Here is a 20,260-nt window from a genome sequence, read left to right as displayed (position 1 = left end):
AGCTTGGGTTTTTGTCCATGTTTGAACTATTTTAAGCATGTTTTATGTGGTTCACATAGGTACAAATTGTTACCAAGAAAATAGACCTAAGCCATGTGACATCCAAATGTGGCTCTCTGAAGAACATCCGCCACAGGCCAGGTAAATAAATAATTTTTAGTAGTTTGAGAAATATTTAATTGGAATCGAGAAATGAATGAGAAAATTTGTTGTTGTTGTTGTTGTTGCAAAATACCTAATTGGAAGGATGTTTTAAAATCTAGATACTTCACATTTTTATTAATAGAAACTAAAATTGAAATTTTCAAGGCATCTTCATTGGGGAAAAGTGAACCCAATCATACAATGAAGAGGACACATTTTAATTAAAAATTAAAAGGTACATAAGGTGCATTTATCTTTATGTACTCAACATGCTTATTGGAGGTCCTTTGAAATATGTAGTCTATAAAATACATCAGATCATGTATTCATATATAATAACATTGAATGGAGGTAGCATTTCCAAAGTTTTTTTCCTAAAATTGGCTTTCTATATTATGTAAAATAAGGATTGTGCTTTGCAAAGCTGAAGAAATGTATTTATCTGGTGAATTTCTCAGATTCTTTATTAGGTCAGTAAACACCATGAATCTCCAGCAGAATGCAATGTTTCCTCAACTTACTTGACCATGAACCCCTTTTGGTTTTTCAAAATATCTCATGCGACTAATGCTCTAAAGTAGAATTTATATTCATACTTACTGGGAGATTTTCTCCCTTTAAAGTGTGAATCTAACATTATGAGTCACTTTTCCTGAATATTGTGTATTACATGTTTTTGTTAAATTCTACCTCTGTAGAGTGGGCATGTTGGCTCATGCCTGTAATCCCAGCACTTCGGGAATCCAAGGCAGGAGGATTGCTTAAGGCCAGGAGTTTGAGACAGACTCGGCAACATAGGGAAACCCCTGTCTCAATAAAAAATTAAAAATAAAAATAAGCCAGATATGGTGGTACATGCTTGTAGTCCTAGCTACTTGGAAGGCTGAGGCAGGAGGATCACTTAGTTTCAGGAGTTCGAGGCTGCAGCAAGCTGTGATCACACCACTGCACTCCAGCCTGGGCAACAGAGCAAGACCCTGTCCCAAAGAAAAAACTCTACCTCCATAGATATGTAATAAAAGATGACTGTCAAATTTGTAATTTTCTTGAGAATATTTTGACACAATTCATTTATCCCTGAGAACAAAAGGAAAGCAAGTGGTTTTAACTGTCTGTGTTTGGCATCTTAACATAAAAACAAAGTAATAGGTTTTTTTCCCCATGAAACAAGGTATAATAACAGTTGAGCTGTTAGCTGACAATTATTCTGCTAGTCAGGAGAAAATTATTAATAAATTATTGGTTGAAAAGCAAAGATAGGTAGAATAAATTTCAAAATGGATAAATGCATTGAAAACATCTGGAAATCAGAGTTCATTTTGTCAATGGGTGTTGATTATAAAGCAAGTCAAAGAGTTACAAACTATATTTATGAAGTCTTCACTACCAGTTTCAGAACTGCTGCCATGGAATTAGCTTCTCTGTTTTTCATGAGGCAGCAGGAAGGTTGTCCCATACTGCACATCTTCGAAATTCCCCTGTCCACAGCTGAAGTGTACAAACACTGAATTGACTTTGTAATGCTGTGTCAACAGCATGGCTGGAATACTTGGCAACACTGCCTATTTTCTTTCAGAATACAGAAGAAAATGCTGCACTCTTTAACCTAGACAGTAAGGTTATAGTTAGTCAAACTCACCTGTGATCTAGATGTACGGAAAAAAATTTATATAGCCAAGGAACTATTCTGTGTATGATTTGTTGGTCATAAAAGGCTGTTGTCATGGACTCCCACCTATTTCTAAATCTAGCTCTTGCTTCTATTATAACTGAATCAAATGACTAAATTCATAAAGAAGTGTCAGCATAATAATCCTTGACAGCAGCAACCTTTTCACAAAATTATTTTGGAATGTGGAATATCTAAAGAGAAAATAAAGAAAATAAACATCTGGAGGTACACATTGAAATATGTGTTCTTCTCAACTTCATTTATAAAGCTTGACAAAGATAATAGTCTTTCACAATTACTGCTCCTGATGGGTAAAAGAATTATTTGAAAAATCAAAGGCATAGATCTCTGAGTTTAAGATATCTGGATTCTCTAACAGTTGCATAAGAATTTCTAGAGGGACTTCATCAGAAATAGACTTCTTAAGCTTCCTTTTCTGAATATGTTTTGGGTCAATAATATGTTATTATTTTTCCCTCTCAGAAGACAGTTCATAGTGAGATTCCATCTCTACAATAAAAATAAAAATAAGCTGAGTGTGGCAGTGCACACCTGTAGTCCTAGCTACTCAGAGGGCTGAGGTGGGAGGATCACCTGAGCCCAAGAAGTCAAGGTTGCAGTGAGCTATGATCCTGTCACTTCACTCCATCCTGGGCAACAGAGCAGACCGTCTCCAACAATAAAAAATGACATTTTAGCAAAAATTTAGCAAGATTATGTTGACACAACATATAATCAGAAAAGTAAGTGATCTCTATCAGAGGCTACCAAAAATACAAAAATAAGATCACAAAGAAGTTGTTCTTATCTAGTTGAAAGTCCAACATCCTCTAACCTCTATCCAAGATAAGTCTGTTTTATGAATCATTACGAATCATGTTCATCTCATCACAACCAACAAGTAAGACCCATATGGCCAGGTAAAATGTGAGAAGAATAACGCTCTGAAAAATGAGGCATATTTTGAGGGAAGGATAACTACATCTCTAAGCATGAGTTAAATAACATCATACAGTTTATAAGCCTTAAAAGAAGAACAAATGGATATTTCTCCAAAATGTAATCTAATTGTGTAATATAATTTCAAGAGGTCCCTGGCCAGGCAGTTGGGTATTAACATAGATGTCTAGATATTGCATGAGAAAAATACCTCATGGCTTAAGAGACCTGTGAAGCCTTAACAAACCTTCCTCCTTTGTCTACAGAGATACATGAGCAACAAGAGAGATACATGAGCAACAAGATTCCAAAATTGCAAAATCTCTTTCATATTTCCATACAGTCCCTCAGGCTTTGTTTCAAAATCAAACTCCCAAGCAAGGTGCACTTTATGTACTCAACATGTTTGTTGGAACAGCTTTGACATATGTAGTCTGTGAAATACATCATAACCAACAAGTGAGACCTACGTTACCACTGGCTTTCCAGAAGAACGCATGTGCTCAAAACAAAGCTGCTGTTAAAGTGAAAGCAAATCTCTTAGGTGGAGATGAGTAAATAAGGAGTCTCATTTCACTTTTTATGCAGGTCAAACACATCAGCAGACACTCAGAAATGGTCAAGGACAAGCTCAAGGACAACAAATAACTTAGCCAGTGTAGAACTTTCCATATTTGCGAGCTTGAGAGAGACATGTAGAGACGGGGAAGACTACACTGAAGAGTGCAGCGTGGCCCTGTTACAATCAGCAGATCAGGGTTCTAGACTGATTAGCATTAGGGAAAATGGCGTGGTCAAAACTCTGTCTCAATATTATCAGATCAAGGTCAGCGTCAAATTGGTCCTATGGCATCCACACAAGAAAGAGAGGATGATCTGTCACTTCATATATGAATTAAAATGGGAGGCTTTTAAAGCTTACTAGTCGTAAACAACTTAGCTCCTGACTCATTTCATCAGTGAAGCTTTCAATGTTGAACATTTATAAATGAATATATTGCCCACATGTGCACCACTTCCAGCCTAAATCTTCTTTGGATAAGTAACCTGTTACCATGAAGAATAAAGAAGAGTTTCATTTAAATTTAACTTGGTCCCTTAGAAATAAGAGACTAAATGTTCCAACTTTTAGAAAGGATTCAAATAAGATATTTTCATTTTGCTAATTTTTATAGTGTTTGTTATACCAAAAAGAAAAGCCCCTCTGATTTCTTAGGTTAGACATGGGTAAAGGAGAAAGGTATTAATATGTGAAGCAATCCATATAATAGTATAAGAAGGGTTTTATGGTCTTGGATCATCTGACAAAATGATATGGGCTAGAAATTCTAAAAGATTCCATTCACATATTTTGTTGGAGGGATGGTAAAGTTAATAAATTTGTGGTTTGCAGCAGTCTATCTACTGCAATCATTTTTGGAAAATAATCACCACAAATGCAAGATATAGTTATATCAAGGTAATTCTTCCCTCGTAGGTGGCGGACGTGTGAAAATTGAGAGTGTAAAACTAGATTTCAAAGAAAAGGCCCAAGCTAAAGTCGGTTCTCTTGATAATGCTCATCATGTACCTGGAGGTGGTAACGTCAAGGTAAGAAACAAGGTTATGAGCCAATGTTGTCTTTTCAAAAAAAAAAAAATCTTCTGAAATACTCTTCATCAAAATAGGTCCCAGATTGAAGACCTGGACAAATAAGAAGTAGGGATAACAGAGGTGAATAGAAGTCATTAATATCAGCCCTGGGAGATGGAGAAAGAAGTAGGGGCCAGTTAAGATGCCTGAGTTAACGAGGACTGATGCTTGTCTTAAACAGATTGACAGCCAAAAGTTGAACTTCAGAGAGCATGCTAAAGCCCGTGTGGACCATGGGGCTGAGATCATTACACAGTCCCCAGGCAGATCCAGCGTGGCATCACCCCGACGACTCAGCAACGTCTCCTCGTCTGGAAGCATCAACCTGCTTGAATCTCCTCAGCTTGCCACTTTGGCTGAGGATGTCACTGCTGCACTCGCTAAGCAGGGCTTGTGAATATTTCTCATTTAGCATTGAAATAATAATATTTAGGCATGAGCTCTTGGCAGGAGTGGGCTCTGAGCAGGTGTTATATTCATTCTTTATAAACCATAAAATAAATAATCTCATCCCCAAACTGTAGTAATTGTTACAATTTTATATTTAAAAAATGAATAGTACATGCAGAAATTGACCTGATTTCCATTTGCAACAGGAAGACACTGGCTTTACATGGGTTCAATTGGACAATTATTTTTGCTCTGCTCTGTTTTGCATGGAGTATTATTTTAAAAATTGCATTTTTACCTTTCATGTGCCTGAAGGCTATCCACTACATTCTGAAGGCCTTGTTAAATCCAAGCTGCTCATTCCACTATTCTGTTTCTGAGTGAGAAGATAAAAACTGCCCATTGTAACTTATTTCAGGTTAAATTAAACCAAGGAGTCTGATTGCAGGAAGGGAAGAGCATGTAAGAAATAAGTTTTTTTAAAGTGTTATTTTGTATAAATGGGAAGAAAGATTCAATTAAGTTATTAACATTTGGGACCTGGATAATTATATCAGAGTATGTCAATCCAATAAATTATTTAACTAATTAAAAAAATAGATTGCAAAGCATTTGAGCTGTGGTTGAGGAAGTGGTGTAAAAGTGCATCCCTTAGGAATGATGCACTTTCATTAGGATGGACTCGTGTCTGATTAGAATGTCAGTTGATCAGCTAGATTTGTGTCCACACTACCAGTTTCACACCCCCTTTCCATCTGTTTGATACAGTATTATAGATATAAATATATATATATTTCTCTGTGGCCATTTGTGATACTTCCTCATATACTTGAATATTATACTTCTTTATTCACAGTATCTGTGTCTCCTGCACCCTTTGGTGTTGCAATTTTAGATATGTGAAAGTAGATGTTAGCAGGGTTCTCTCCCTATTTAAAAAAAATACATTAAAAAAGACAAAAAATTTTAGCATGAAGTTGCTTTCTGTAACAACTCAAAGCCGTAACCCTGTTTTAGTGCCAGATACAAGTCTCTCCCGTGATGCTAGAAAAAAATTATTTTTCTTTGCTTTCACGAACATGGAGTTTGTGGGGGTGGGTCCAGTTATACATGAAAGGGTTTACAGATTGTTGGTTTAAGATTATGGATTTATCTCATTTTTAATCACAGGATAGTTTGGGGTTTATGCCTATTATTATTCACGAAACCAACTTAAGATGTTTTCTTTACTTTTCTTTTTTTCCATTTGCTAAAGTTGAAAGTTGAAACTAACAGTAATAGTTTGAAACATGTTTTCTCATTTTTCCAAGTAGTATCTGTTTATTAAATTCTCTAATAGAAGATGTTTGTCTTTCTTACCCAAAGTAAAGATCCCCTGATCCGAAAGAAAAAAATACAATACTTTGGGAAGCTATAGCTATAAAACACTAGAGACACAGATATCTAAATCAGTTTTTTTCCAAGACTCCAACATTGCACTCTGTAAAGTAACACAGTGTGATCTAGTATTATTTATCAGAGATAATACTGTTCTGACTGTATATACAGTCTAGAACTCACAAATCAATTAATTCCTCTCACAAATCATTCATCTTAGACTTACAAATAAGCAATGAAATAGTCAATGGCCTGATTAAGACAAGGAGCTACCAGGCTGGATGGACACTTTTTAGTATTTTATCTTTTCTTTTTCTTGCTCAGGGCTGGTAGGTTGGATCTGAACCATTAAAATCATATGGTCCACTAGGCGTATGATCTCTTTGAGCCAAATCAGTTCCTGAATATAAAGGAGGAAATGATGAGGATGGACTGAGGCAACTGAGAAGTATAGAAACATCCAAGTCAAAAGCCAAGGGATGCAGAGACAGAGACACAGGTGATTTTGGTGACCCAGTGGATATGGCAACCAATGTAACTGCCATACAAGAAACCCTAGGAGCAAACCCACACCACTCATTCTCAGCTAAGAGATTTTACACAGGCAAACATGTCTTAAACCATTTATAAATCAGTTATTTTATATAATAGTCAAAACCTTAGAAACCTTAGGATCATAGATATGTCTATTTTCCGCCTTTTAATTGCTGTGAGGTTTGATTTGACCAATCTGGGCAATTTATTCATCAGCTTCCCTTGAAGTGCACCAGAAAATAGAAGAAAGGTGTGTGGAGACTTAGGGTATTTTATTACATGTTTTGATAGTCTTAAATAGTGATTAAATTTATCTAGAAAGAAGTTAACAGCTCATTAGAAAAGTTTTAACCTGTGAAATAAGTATTTTTCTCAACATTCTTTAAAGTTTTTATGTAAGTTAACACTAGGTAAACATTCTACATACTAAAAGTCAGTTTATTACAAATACATATCAAAAATAAAGATTATACAAGGCACCAAACTACTAGATTTGGCATTAAAACAAATGTTTATTTCTAATCACAACAAAATTATAATGAATAAATGTTCTTGCTTTGTATGGAAATACAATTCTTTATTAAAGTTAACAGAAAGGAACTGATCATTTGTGCCAGTCAAAGAGAGAAACACACAGGTTAAATGTCTTCTTGTGGGGTTAAGGGGTAGAACCTATCTTGCCTTCACTCTCAAGATAACGACTCAAATTAAGCTTTTTGAGCACCACTCTTGTGGGGACACACATACGCTGATCTAGGAATGAAATCTTCGTGGTCTCAATTCTAGATCTACTTTGCCAGTTTCTCTCTGGCTTTAGCCTTTGAGAACCTGTATAAGAATACATAAGTAATCCAGAGCTATGAAGAGTTAAAAGGCCTACTTCTCCAGTGAACTCACCCTCTGGGTCACTTGCAACCAAAAATTGGATACCTCATAATGATGCAGGAAAGACCTGAGTTCTTGATGAGTTCCAAAGGCCACGTTCATTTAGGAACCAACTCTCTCTGGATTCACCTGCTGAATTCCAGCAGCGTGATGGGCTGACATCCCACCTACAAGCATGACACCTGTGTAACACCAGCTAGGTATGGCTGAGGAAGGCTGAAAGAAAGCCATTAAATGGAAGAATGTACTGATTGTAGTGACCTTCTCCACACACACACACACACACACACACACCCCTAGAGTAATACAGCAAACATGGAATAATCAGCCAATATATAACATCAGTATTTTATTAAATAATCTGAATGTGGTTGATTTTGACATCGCTGCAATTACAATTTTCTTCTATTTTTCAAGTCACAATAAGGAAAATAAACTACTCATGGTCTAAATACCAGAGATAAAGTAGACTCATGGCTTGGTAAGGAAATTTTAAGCATTTCTTCAAAGATTGACGTGCTAAAATAAGTATTGATGTTTTGGGTTTTTTTACACCTAGGATTTTAGCTTGGGTGTGTAGGTGAAGGCCAAGACCCTCTGCAGGAAAAAGCTTATTTTCAAACTCAGAAAATAAAATGTCAATCATAAAAATCTACTTCAACTTTAGCAAAAAGAAAAAAAATCAACAAAAAGTATACTCTGTATGCTGGGATTCCGAGGTTCCAACACACCGTTACAAATCTGTGGGGGGTTTCTTTCTTCTGATAATTCTAGAGCCTGTTACCATAGAAAGGCATTTCTTCAATGGCTGGTTGTAGTTAGTTCATGTTTTTCAATCAAATTTGCAAATGTATTTGTTGCTGTATAGTGATTGTTTTGCAAAATAAAATTGCTTGTCACCTAACTGCTAGTTTTGGTTTCAGACTGTTTAATTGCTTCTCCTCTGGGAAAAAAAAAAAATTTATATATATATATATATATATATATATATATATAGTGTGTGTGTGTGTGTGTGTGTGTAATACAACCAAAGAAAAATTGTGAAAACAAGGCTATTATTATGGCTGAGTTTCTATTATGTGTCAGGCCCTATACTAAATGATTTTATATCAGCTCAATTAATAAGGAAATTTATTTTTATCCCTACTGTATTAGCAGGATGCTATCTTTTGCAAGTGACAAAAACTCTAATTAAACGGGCTTCAACATAAAGGTGAATTTGTAGGCTCAAGTAACTGACTACCCAGGTGTATCTGCCTCAGGCATGGCTGGATCCAGGCCCTCAAACAATGTCATCAGGAATCTTTCCTTTTCCAACTTTCAGCTTTGTTTCCTCTGTGTTGGCTTCCTTCTCAGTCAGGCACCCCTTCCATACTGGGCACCAGAAACTCCAGATTTCACAACCTACCAAAGAAAGCCCCTTTGTAGTAGCTCAAATCCAGGGTCTGAAAATCACTGAACTATTAATACTTGGATATCCTGCCTACTTATGCTAATTGACCAGGCTTGGCTCACATACCCAAGTCAATCACAGGTGGTTGGAATAGTAAGAGAATAAGAGGAGAAGTGGCTTTATTGTCCTCCATACTACCTGAGCTAATCACGGAGAGGAAACATTTCCTCCAAAGTTAATTCAGGCTACTCCTGCCAGAAGAGAGGAATTGATACTGTACAGGCCACAAAAACATATATGTGGCATAGCTGCACCCCTGCTCATCTTTTAGCTCCTTACAGCTCAGATTATGCTCAGGCTTCACCAGGGAGCTTGATAGAAATACAAATTTCTGGGCTCCACCCCAGACCAACTTACTAACATTCCCCCAGGTGATTCATCTGCACTCAAAAATTTGGGAAACACGCAGCTCATTCAGTCCCTGCTAATGTGTTTAAGGAGAAAGAGCTCCATTGCAGGCCTCTAATGGATAAAAATTATCCCAAAGACTATTTGAGACAGCATCCCTACCTCTGATGTCAAACTAGGAACCAAGACATAGAAAGCTGTGACTGGTAAAGGAAATACTTCTGTCTGTATTAGAGGTTTTCCAACCCTCAAGACTATTTTAACTTGACTAAAACCTACTAATCTTATTAATGGCATCACTTCTCATTCAGTCTGCCTTTGCTAATAATGAAGATTTTGTAGAACCTAGCAAGAATTATTAGTGTATGTCTAATAATTCCTTAAAATCAGCAACATGTTGTCACTCAAGAGTCTTCAAACCACGAGGATTAAATTTGTCCAGTAGCATGAATCACCATAAAATTGTTGGTTTCTTTTTTATTAGTTAACAAGGCAAGGAAAGGTTTATTTGCCTTGACAAGAGACAAATAACTGATAAATAATGGAGGACGTACAGAAAATCAATGTTCCTCTTCTTGTTTATGATGTGGCACTTGCTTGTAGACCTGAGACTTCAAGAATTTAGGGCTAGAAAATTGTCAAAAGTATACAGTCTAGCAACATAAAATTGTTTCAAAATATTAAGCCCTTCACTAGATTTTCTTGAGCATGATGAAGCAATATCATAGACACACTCTTTAAAGCCCCTTTTTCCACCTCTCATGCCTTTCCCTCACAAATATGCTTCAGCTGTTCCTACTTCTACTCCCTTAAATTCCGAGACAATCTGTGTCCCAGGCCTCAATTGAGGTAATAAATCTGTGGCCTCCAAATAGGCTTTATTTGGCCTTCAAAGTGTTTTCAAATTTCAGAAAGTTCACACACACATCCCAGATTTGGATCTTCACTCTTGGTGACCATTGATCAGAACTGTCCATGGGTACCTCTGAGATGGGGTTTCTTCACTTGACTTGGCCGCTATGCCTAGCTATGCTTATTGTTTTCTCCCACTCCTCTTCTTTCACTCATTATGATAAGCATTAAACTACAGATCTAGAGTTTGTAACCCTTGACCTAGGCACACTTGTCTTTCTCTCCAATACTGTCCTCTTCCTATGAAACAAAAGTCCAAAATCCTAGAGCCCCTAATCCTAGAGCCAGGGAGTTAGGTAGGTTTAGACTGGGATCCTCAGGGTGACGAAGAACTGGGAACACCAATATTTATAGCTTTTGTCCTGTCTCAAAAAAAAAAAGGAACATTTATGTCATAGTAGCAACTGTTAACATCCATGATAAACATATCTAAGTTTCTGCACACCCCTTATGTTTATCATTGAATCAAGGAAAAAAAAAAAAAACGGCAGTGGAGTTTGTTTCCTTGTCATGCCACCTATGGTAAAGATCTCATTGTCAAGTGAGAAATGATAAAAACTATCATCTTACTCAGTAGGACTGAACATATAGGATACTTGCCTATTCCTTTTAGGAACAAAGAAAGGCATAGATAGGAAACACTCTAGCCTAGACAAGCCAATGTTCTTGAACCCAAGGCTGATCTTCAGGCAACTTACATGTTAATTGAATAAGTTGCTTCAATATTGAAAGACTTGCTGCCCAAGCCTCCTCCCCCTTACCAATGCCCACGTTGACCACCCAAACCTATTCTTCTGTGCTCTACAGACGTCCTCTGATTCCAGCATATACAAAGGGACAGAAGAAGGTCTTCAAGATCCTGCTCCAGTCCCCGCAAAAGCCCTGGCTTCCAGGCATCACCAGTGGCTACTGTCCCCCAAAGGCTCCTGAGAACTAGCTTGTGCCTTACAAACTGTTGCAGGAAGCCCAGGTGGGCAGCACAGGAGGTCTATACTGACACCTAGCAGCCTGCTTTCCTGCCAGCCTGCCACAGCTCTTACTTGCCTACCCCATCCCCGCATTACAAGTCAGAAGGAGATTGGAACCCCCCAGAGGAGATAGTGCCTTTAGTGACATGTTGGTAGGCAGATACCTCATGCACATATAACCATACCTTAACTATGGTCACCTGTTGTCAGTCACTAATCCCCTAAGAACCTCTCTCATGTGGTTGCTTATGAAAACTAGTCACCACAGGGCTTGAACTCTTAGCATGGTATAAAAGATAGACAAGAGGAACTAAGGGGGTAATACAGGTTCCTAAGGCCACAAACAGAAGGATGTTGTAATAGATAGGCTAGCCTATGGGATGATTCGGACTAACAGATGCCTAAGGTAAGGAGTTTTTTATGGTCCATATTCATAGTCACCTCAATTTTAAACCTACCCAAAGCCCAACTGATGTGGGTATTACCAATTTTAATTTTATTCTTATTTAATGATTGTGCCAGGCATCCTTAAAAACATGCATTAACTCCTAATTGTACTGTATTTATCAATATCATCATTTTACAGATGAGGAAACTGGGGCTTAGGTCATTTAAAACTTAACGGCAGAGCCAGAATTTTAACCCAAACAGCCCAACAATAGATGTTTCATCTAATGGATTAGGTTTAACCTAATTAAATATTCTAATAAAACATTTTTATGACAGTTAATGATATCAAATACAAGATATATAATACCTTATTATATTTCAGTATTACAAGGGCTAGAAAAATGTTTATATATTTGCTATTCAGCAAAGGATAAAACAGGTTTATGAATAATAAGTATCATTTACGTAAACAGAAATGCTTTTTTTTCAAATAAATAAATACAAGTCATCCAATGACAATCAATTTGAAGTCATTGGAAGCATTTTTATGCGGTTCTCTGCATCAAGTCATGGCTTGTACAAAAAAAATCCAGCAAGTGACATCTAAGTCAAGCAAAGATCAACCAAAAATTTCTAAAATTCAACAATTTATTTGGAAATTTCTAGGAAAATTGTATACGCTATTTGTACTGCAACACACAGCACTCAGTAAGCAGTCTTATAATTCATATTGTTTAGAGAATAAAAGCAAGTTTTCTAGTATATATGTTAACTTATAATAGTGTACCAGCCAGTAAATATTTTAACATCACCCTTGCTTCCAGCCTCATTATAAGCATGACATGTCACTTAGATTTTCCTTATGAAAACAAGGATCTGCAGTTCACAGCACAAAATATGAGAATGCCCTATTAAGCCTTAGATGTGGAATGCACACTTCAGACATTCTCGTTGAATTTTGGGAATATTAGTAAACAAAAATATGCTGATATTCTTTAGCATCAGAAAACTAAGACACAAGCCAAGGGGACTTCTCAGCCATTTTTCTGCTTCAAAAGCACAAAAAGCAGAAAACACTCATTACGTGAATACCGGAGTACCAATATTTCATCTTTTCCTGTGTAACCAGAATGTTGAACAAGCATGACTCATATGAATTTTGATCAAAACACAAATTTATTTTTGTCTCTCACAGTTCCTTTAAACATCCTACTGAATGGTGAAAGAAATCTTCCCCTGCCTCAAGCCTAAGACTCGGTCAAACCCATGACTTTTTAGTCATTCTCAGATCATAAAATTATTTTGATTATACAAAGAAGTCTCGATTATAAAGAGTCTCATTTCAGACATTAAAACGTCCAATGCATGAAATAATGAAAACGCTGAACGGATGGCGTAAGATCTGTACCATGGATTTGCCTTCAGGCTGCAAGCCTGCATTGAGGTTGTGGCATAGTTATCTGTTTCCTTCTCTATGGACTCACTTTTTTCCCTCCTGACAGGCGCTGGGTTTGCTGGGTTAGAAAAAGTAAGGAGGGGTCTTACTTGATTGGGGATGGTGCACTCCATGACTGTGGTGGCTTAAGCAGATCTTTTCTCTTTTTCCGTGGACATCCAGTGATACACCTCCAGCCTCTTTCTACTGAGGCATCTAGCCCATCTAGGCAGTCCTACTGGACAGGACCCACGATGTCTCTCTCCAACTCTCTCTCCCACCTATCTCTCACGTGGCCTGCATGTATCACCTACCCTAATAACTCTATTGGAGGCAGATCCCAACTCAGCAGCACTCCTCAGACCTGCCAATCAGAGGCATCAGCTTCCTCTAGCCACTAGATTTCTCCAGCCTGAAAAATCTAGTGTCTACCAACATCTGTGTCCCCCAACACCATGGAACACATTTCAGTGCTTTCCAAGTAGTCCTTTTAAATCACTTTATTAAACTTAGGATAGGAAGGTAGCACCCCCCTACACCTCCCCCAAAAGAGAAGTGTGACACACAGACAATGTGGGGAATCCCTTATCAGTCTTCTCTCACCAAATCCCACTCTGTCCCATTTTTATATCTTTTATCTGATAGAAACAAATCTTCGATATCATCTCCTGTGTCCATCTATCTGCACATGGGAAGAGGCCATTTTTCACTCTCATTTTTGTGACCTGATGTTAATCAGGCCAGCCCCTCAGTAGATTCTCATATGAAAAGAATATTGTTTTAACATCTTGTTGCAGTTGTCTTTTCCACACTGTTGGCTGGAGTGGCCTCATAGTGTCTGGACCCTTTTAAACAGAAAACAAATAAAAACCATAAACACTCATTGAATGCTACATCTTCATCTGCTCTAGTGCCCTCAAGGCATTCAGAGCCAAGTGAGGGAAGCAGATCATACACAACTAACCATAGCCCAAGATAAACAGTGATAAGTGGTGGAAGCTTAAGTCACACAAAGATCCAGGGGACAAAAGGGGAGTCAGAAAGGACAAGGAGATAAGGGACTTCAAAAGCAAAGGCATAAAGGCGTGAGTGAAGGACACATTCTGAACATAAAAATCACCTGGTATATCTGGAGTAGAAGCAGGTCCAAAGAAAGGAGGCCAGGAAATAAAAATAAAGGAGCTTGGAGACAGATTTTGGATCTTCTGTCATATTCATATTCAAAAGCTTGATTTCTATTGTGTAAGCTCGCAGAGTTATTAAAGGTTTTGAGGAGAAATGACGTGATCAGATCTGAATTTTAAAAGAGTAATTTTGGCAACAATGTTGAGATTGTACTTTAAAAAAGATTGTTAGTTGGGGAAACCAGGGAGAGATCACTAGAGACTGGGCCAAAGAATGGCAGTGGTGGGCCGGGCGCGGTGGCTCACGCCTGTAATCCCAGCACTTTGGGAGGCCGAGACGGGCGGATCACGAGGTCAGGAGATCGAGACCATCCTGGCTAACACGGTGAAACCCCGTCTCCACTAAAAAAAATACAAAAAACTAGCCGGGCGAGGTGGCGGGCTCCTGTAGTCGCAGCTACTCGGGAGGCTGAGGCAGGAGAATGGCGTAAACCCGGGAGGCGGAGCTTGCAGTGAGCTGAGATCCGGCCACTGCACTCCAGCCTGGGCGACAGAGCGAGACTCCGTCTCAAAAAAAAAAAAAAAGAATGGCAGTGGTGGCATGGAGGAAGGAATAAGCTTAACACCCTTTTGAAATAAAAGTGACAGAACTTAGTGACCATGGAATATGAGTTGGTTAGTCGAGAAGGAGAAATAAACCTGAGGCTTTTCACTTGCATAATCAAGTAGATGATAATGCAATTAACTAAGATGCAGTATGCAGGTGAAGATGAGGTGTCAATGGGTTATCCAGAAAGATAAGAAAGAGAGAGAGAGAGAGAGAGAGAGAGAGAGAGAGAGAGAGAGAGAGAGAGAGAAAGAAAGAAAGAAAGAAAGAAAGAAAGAAAGAAAGAAAGAAAGAAAGAAAGAAGAAAGAAAAGACTGTTACATCTGAAATTGAGAGAGCGTCTTTTTCTTCTAGTTGCTTTGTTTGTTCTTGGTATTCGCTCATTAGACACCAGGTATATATTTACCTTAGCTCTATTTATTTTGTTTAGAGAGAAAACATCTGATCATCGAAGAATAACATTCTTAAGTCAGCAATGGCCAGAACAAAGTTATTAATTTTCTGTGGTCCCAAAATATTTGACATTTATTCTAATGTTCTCGTTTGCCAAAGTTCATAGTATCTTACAGGAATTTCAAAAATTCCTGTAACATACAAATGATGCCAGTTCTAGGGAATAGATGAAGTCATTCAGGCTGAGCTCACAATTGAGAGAATTAAAAAGTCCAAAATGAGACTTAGTGTAATTTTCATATTGAATGACAAGTAGAGAAAAAGGGTGATCAGAAAAACTAAGGACCAGTCATTGGAGGGATGTTCCTAGGAGAAAATGTTACAAAAGCCACAGGAGTAGATGTTGCACAGGGTTAAAATCTGCATCTGCCAAATGTGAGAAATGAGAAGCTGTTGAGTTTTAGAATGGATCACTCTGACTTTGCAGAACAATGGTGGATGCTGAAGATCTTGGGGTGTACTTCTTCATTTCACTTGTTTATAACAGTGGCAAATTGCAATATCTTCTCCAGCTCCAGAAGGACCATCTGAAAAGAATTTCCCCACTCATAGCTTGGAGAACTTTGAATATAAATATTTTCCTCTAGAAATGCCTTTCGTCCAGGGCACACAATGTTTTATCAACATCATCCATGATAAAAAGGCATCTCTCTGTGCTTTGGCCTCTCACCTCGTCACTCCTACAGCTGTTTTTGAAAGCCAACTTCTACTTTTATTACTGGTTCATAACCACCTGGATTTGCTGTCTTGCTGGCTCATGGATTCTAACTGACACTGGCTTCTAAATGAATATAAATCGATTTATTTGCTTGTATAATGAAAAGTCAAAATGCAATTATTCAAAAGGGTAAACAGGCTTTGGTAAGTATATGAAGCAGCTTCACCTCAATGGAATGTTGGGTTAAAATAAAGTGATTAAAGTCTGTTTCATTACTTATTCATCTGTTTATCTTAGATTAAATCGTTTAACCAACCCTTCCAGTTACAAAAAAATGATGATGGTAACCTCGCTTATGTCCTTGTATTTTAACCAATTAGATTTCCAAAGTGATTTGTGATTTTCAAATGATAATTTTTGAGTTTTCTCATTTATACATTATAAGAATAGTGGATGATGAGTTCATGAATTTAAAATCTGCCTTCAGGGCCAGTCTGGAAAACCACTGTAGATTAATTCTGGTTACATAATTTATTGTGATTTCTTCTGCAGCTACACTTGAATGTATTATACAATCATGCAATCATAAAACTGCCTTTGAATTATTTTCTATTTTGATCCAATTCCTATGCTCTCATATAACACATGTGAGCATACTCTAAATAATCTACATTTTATGATGTGCTCATTCTAAAATTAAGTTAGTTTTTAATTTCTTAGTTAGTGGGAAGTGTTTCTGACAACTCCAGCATGAAAAGGAGGGGAGGAGACTGGGTTTGCAGGCTAGCTCTTAGAGAGAACTTGTAATTCCTCCCAGTTACATCGCCCGTGCTTTCATTCCTGGTGCCAGAGGATCAGTCATGCTTGATTAGAGAAGCACATTCACAGCAACACAATTTGTGCAAAGCAGGAAAAATTCAAGAGGAGATGGGGCATTTACCTTCGTATTGGAAGGAAATTTTGCAGTAATATAACAACAAGAATCACAATAAATAGTAATTTAAAAATTGGTGACTTCCAGTCTTTTTAGAACATAGTTTAAGTATAGGAAAGCAAGTAGAATACTTCTTCCTGATCATCAGATCCACATTCAATGTCATTCCTTCCCTTTGTATAGCAAAATTTCTCACCAGTTTTCTCTAGAGAATCATCAAAGTTTAACACAATTAATTACATTAATTTGACAGGAAGAACCTATCTGTAATATAAGTGAAAAAAGTAAACATTGAAGAAAAATTAGCAAAAACATTCACACACTAGAAAAATAAATTCAAATTACCAACTGTGATACAGTACAAATCATGGAACAAGATGAGATATCTTTATTGTTGCAAAGGTGTTTCAATCACAAGGGCCATTATTCTCTATACAAGACACTTGGCTGAATCTTCTTTCTTGTGTTTGAACTAATAGCAAAGCTCGCGCTCAGCTATTTCTAATTCCCCAGACATGACACCTAAGAGGAACCCATAACACCTATTCCCTGCATGGTGGAATTTTCCTAACTCCCTAAGCTATGGTCCTAACACTACTAGAAAGGAAACTTCTCAAATTCTCCTTTTGAAGAAATGTATATTGTTCTTGCCAGCTAACATATTTTCTTCAGCAGACAAACGTAATTCTTACACAGGTTGGGTAAGGGTGCTTGTCTGTAATTCAATAACAATATGAATTTTACAGCAAGAGCTTATGGATTGGTATGGGTGTGAGAAATCAGTCTTTTCCTTGTGGAAAAATGATCTTTAGGATCATTCCTTGAAAAAAAGATTAAACCCAAGAATGATCTCTTATGTAAATTAGAGTTTATAAACAGAGAATAACCAGTTTTAAGAAGCAGAATTAAATAACACTCACTTGTTTGGTATTTTCAGCAATTTATATACAGACACATAATGGTAAATTATGGTTCTTACTGCTTATAATGTATTTAATGGAATCAAAATGTATTGCTTTTCAAATACGCCTTAAAGGTTTTGATACATTGCCTCTTTTAATCTTCACAATAACCCTATGAGATAAATATTATTATATTCATTTCATGTTAAAGAAATGAGAACCCATAAGGCTAAATAACTTGTCCAATATCACACAGATAATAAATGAGAAGTGAATTACATCCTTATGATTGAAAACCCATCTAAACAATGCTAATTATAAGAAGTGCATCAACTTCTTATACTCAAGAATTTATTGAAATTTGCAGTTATATTTTTATTAAAATAAAACCCTCAACCTAATCCTGAAAGGAGAAACTGTGCAGTTGCATACAAAGAACATGAGCTTTCTCATTCTGACCTCACTGTTTCTTGGTTATGTAACTTTAGGCAACTTACTTTTTTCTGTGCCTCAGTTTCCATACTTGAAAAATTGAGACACTGCTAGGTACACACAAAAAAATACAATTAAAAAGTAGGTGAAATTCACAATAGCAAAGACATGGAATCAACCCAAATGCCCATCAATGATAGTCTGCATAAAGAAAATGTGGTACATATACAACATGGAATACTATGCAGCCATAAAAAGGAAAGAGCTCATGTCCTTTTCAGGGACATGGGTGGAGCTGGAAGTAATCATCAGCAAACTAACACAGAAACAGAAAACCAAACACCACATGTTCTCACTTATAAGTGGGAGCTGAACAATGAGAACACCTGGACACAGGGAGGGGAACAACACACACTGGGGCCTGTCGGGGCGCGGGGGCAGGGGAAGGGAGAGTATCAGAATAAATAGCTAGTGCATGCTGGACTTAATAGGTAGGTGATGGGTTGATAGATGCAGCAAACCACCATGGCACATGTGAACCTGTGTAACAAACCTGCATGTCCTGCACATGTATCCCAGAAAATTAAATTAAATTAAATTAATTTTTGTTTTTTAAAAAGTGAGTGCATAGCTCACAGGATTGTTGTGAAATTCTATTTTATTATTTTATTTTATTTTTAGAGACAGGGTCTTGCTCTGTCACACAGACTGGAGCACAGTGGCACAATAATACCTTACTGCAGCCTCAAATTCCTGGACTCAAGTCATCCTCCTGCTTCAGTCTCTCAAGTAACTCGGATTACAGGCATGCACCACCACACCCAGCTAATTTTTAAAACTTTTATTTTTTATAGAGATAAGGTCTCATTTTGTTGCAGGTCTGGTCTCAAACTCCTGGCCTCAAGCAATTTTCCTACCTTGACCTCCCAAAGCCCTGGGATTACAGGCTTGAGCCACTGCAACTGGCTTGTTGTGAATTTAAAATAAAATAATGTGTAGAGTTGTCTAATAAAATACTTGATAGTCAGTGCTACATTTTTCTGCTGTTCCACTTTTTATATTTTTATAATGCTTAATAAAATATCACAGCATATATTTTTACCAGAAGAATATACTATCATATTTTTTGTACCATGCTGTTCATTAAACGTGTATTATCTTTGCAATTCAATATAGGTTTGCATTATTTTTTAAGACTTTATTGCATTTCATTTTGTGAATATATGATAGCTGAATAAATTATGTTCAAGCCTTTGGTCTGTTTTCAAATTTTCACCATTATAAGTGGTTCTGCTTTCCCATATCCTCACACAGATTTTCAGTTATTTCTTTGCAAAATTTTCTAGAAATGAAATTGTTGAGTCAAATGGTATCCACATTTACAAGGGATTTTTATATATGTAGCCAAATTGTCTCCAGAAACTGTGTGCTAAGTTTTATGTTCACAATAGAGGGATACTTCCCCACTTCAATTCGTTTTCAATTTAAATCCTTTTGATGACAATTGATGAAACACCATTCTCTTATTAAGTTTAAAAAAAATTAAAAACAACCTATGATTTAGATTAGGGATTTGCACACTTTGTCTGTAAAAAGCCAGGTAGTAAATATTTGAGATTTCACTTACCATACCCTTTCTGTCTACTCAGGTCTGCTGTTGTAACATGGAAGTAACAATAGACAAAACATAGATAAATGAGTGTAGCTGTGTTCCAATAAAAATTCATTCATGGACACTGAAATCTGAATTTCATATAATTTTCACATGTCTCAAAATGCATTCTACTTTAATTTTTGTTCATTTAAAAATATAAAAACATTATTGGCCAGTCATGGTGGCTCATGCTTGTAATCCCAGAACTTAGGGAGGCCAAGGAAGGAGGATCACTTGAGCCCAGGTGTTCGAGACCAGCCTGGACAACATGTCGAAACCTGTCTCTACAAAAAATACAAAAATTAGCCAGGTGTGGTGGCTCACACCTGTTTTCTCAGCTACTCAGGAGAATGAGGCCAGAGGATTGCTTGAGCCTGCAAGGTCAAGGTTGCAATGAGCCAAGATCGTGCCCTGCAC

The 20,260-nt window shown here is 37.1% G+C and overlaps 1 protein-coding gene across 31 annotated transcripts in view; it reads left to right on the top strand.

The window, feature by feature from the left end:
* Positions 1-8,477, top strand: part of MAP2 (microtubule associated protein 2) — a 310,528-nt gene extending 302,051 nt beyond the window's left edge. For all 31 annotated transcript variants that reach the window (XM_050752606.1, XM_050752604.1, XM_050752607.1 and 28 more), the window contains 3 exons: positions 60-141; positions 4,233-4,345; positions 4,569-8,477. In XM_050752606.1, coding sequence (XP_050608563.1) covers positions 60-141; positions 4,233-4,345; positions 4,569-4,784 — 411 coding nt within the window. In that variant the 3' untranslated portion in view covers positions 4,785-8,477. The remainder of the gene's footprint in view (positions 1-59; positions 142-4,232; positions 4,346-4,568) is intronic.
* The last annotated feature ends 11,783 nt before the right edge of the window (positions 8,478-20,260 follow it).

The sequence above is a fragment of the Macaca thibetana genome, chromosome 12, assembly GCF_024542745.1.
Source record: "Macaca thibetana thibetana isolate TM-01 chromosome 12, ASM2454274v1, whole genome shotgun sequence".
Classification (NCBI taxonomy): Eukaryota; Metazoa; Chordata; class Mammalia; order Primates; family Cercopithecidae; genus Macaca; species Macaca thibetana.
The sequence above is the reverse complement of the archived record's forward strand: the minus strand, read 5'-3'. Positions and strand labels throughout refer to the sequence as shown.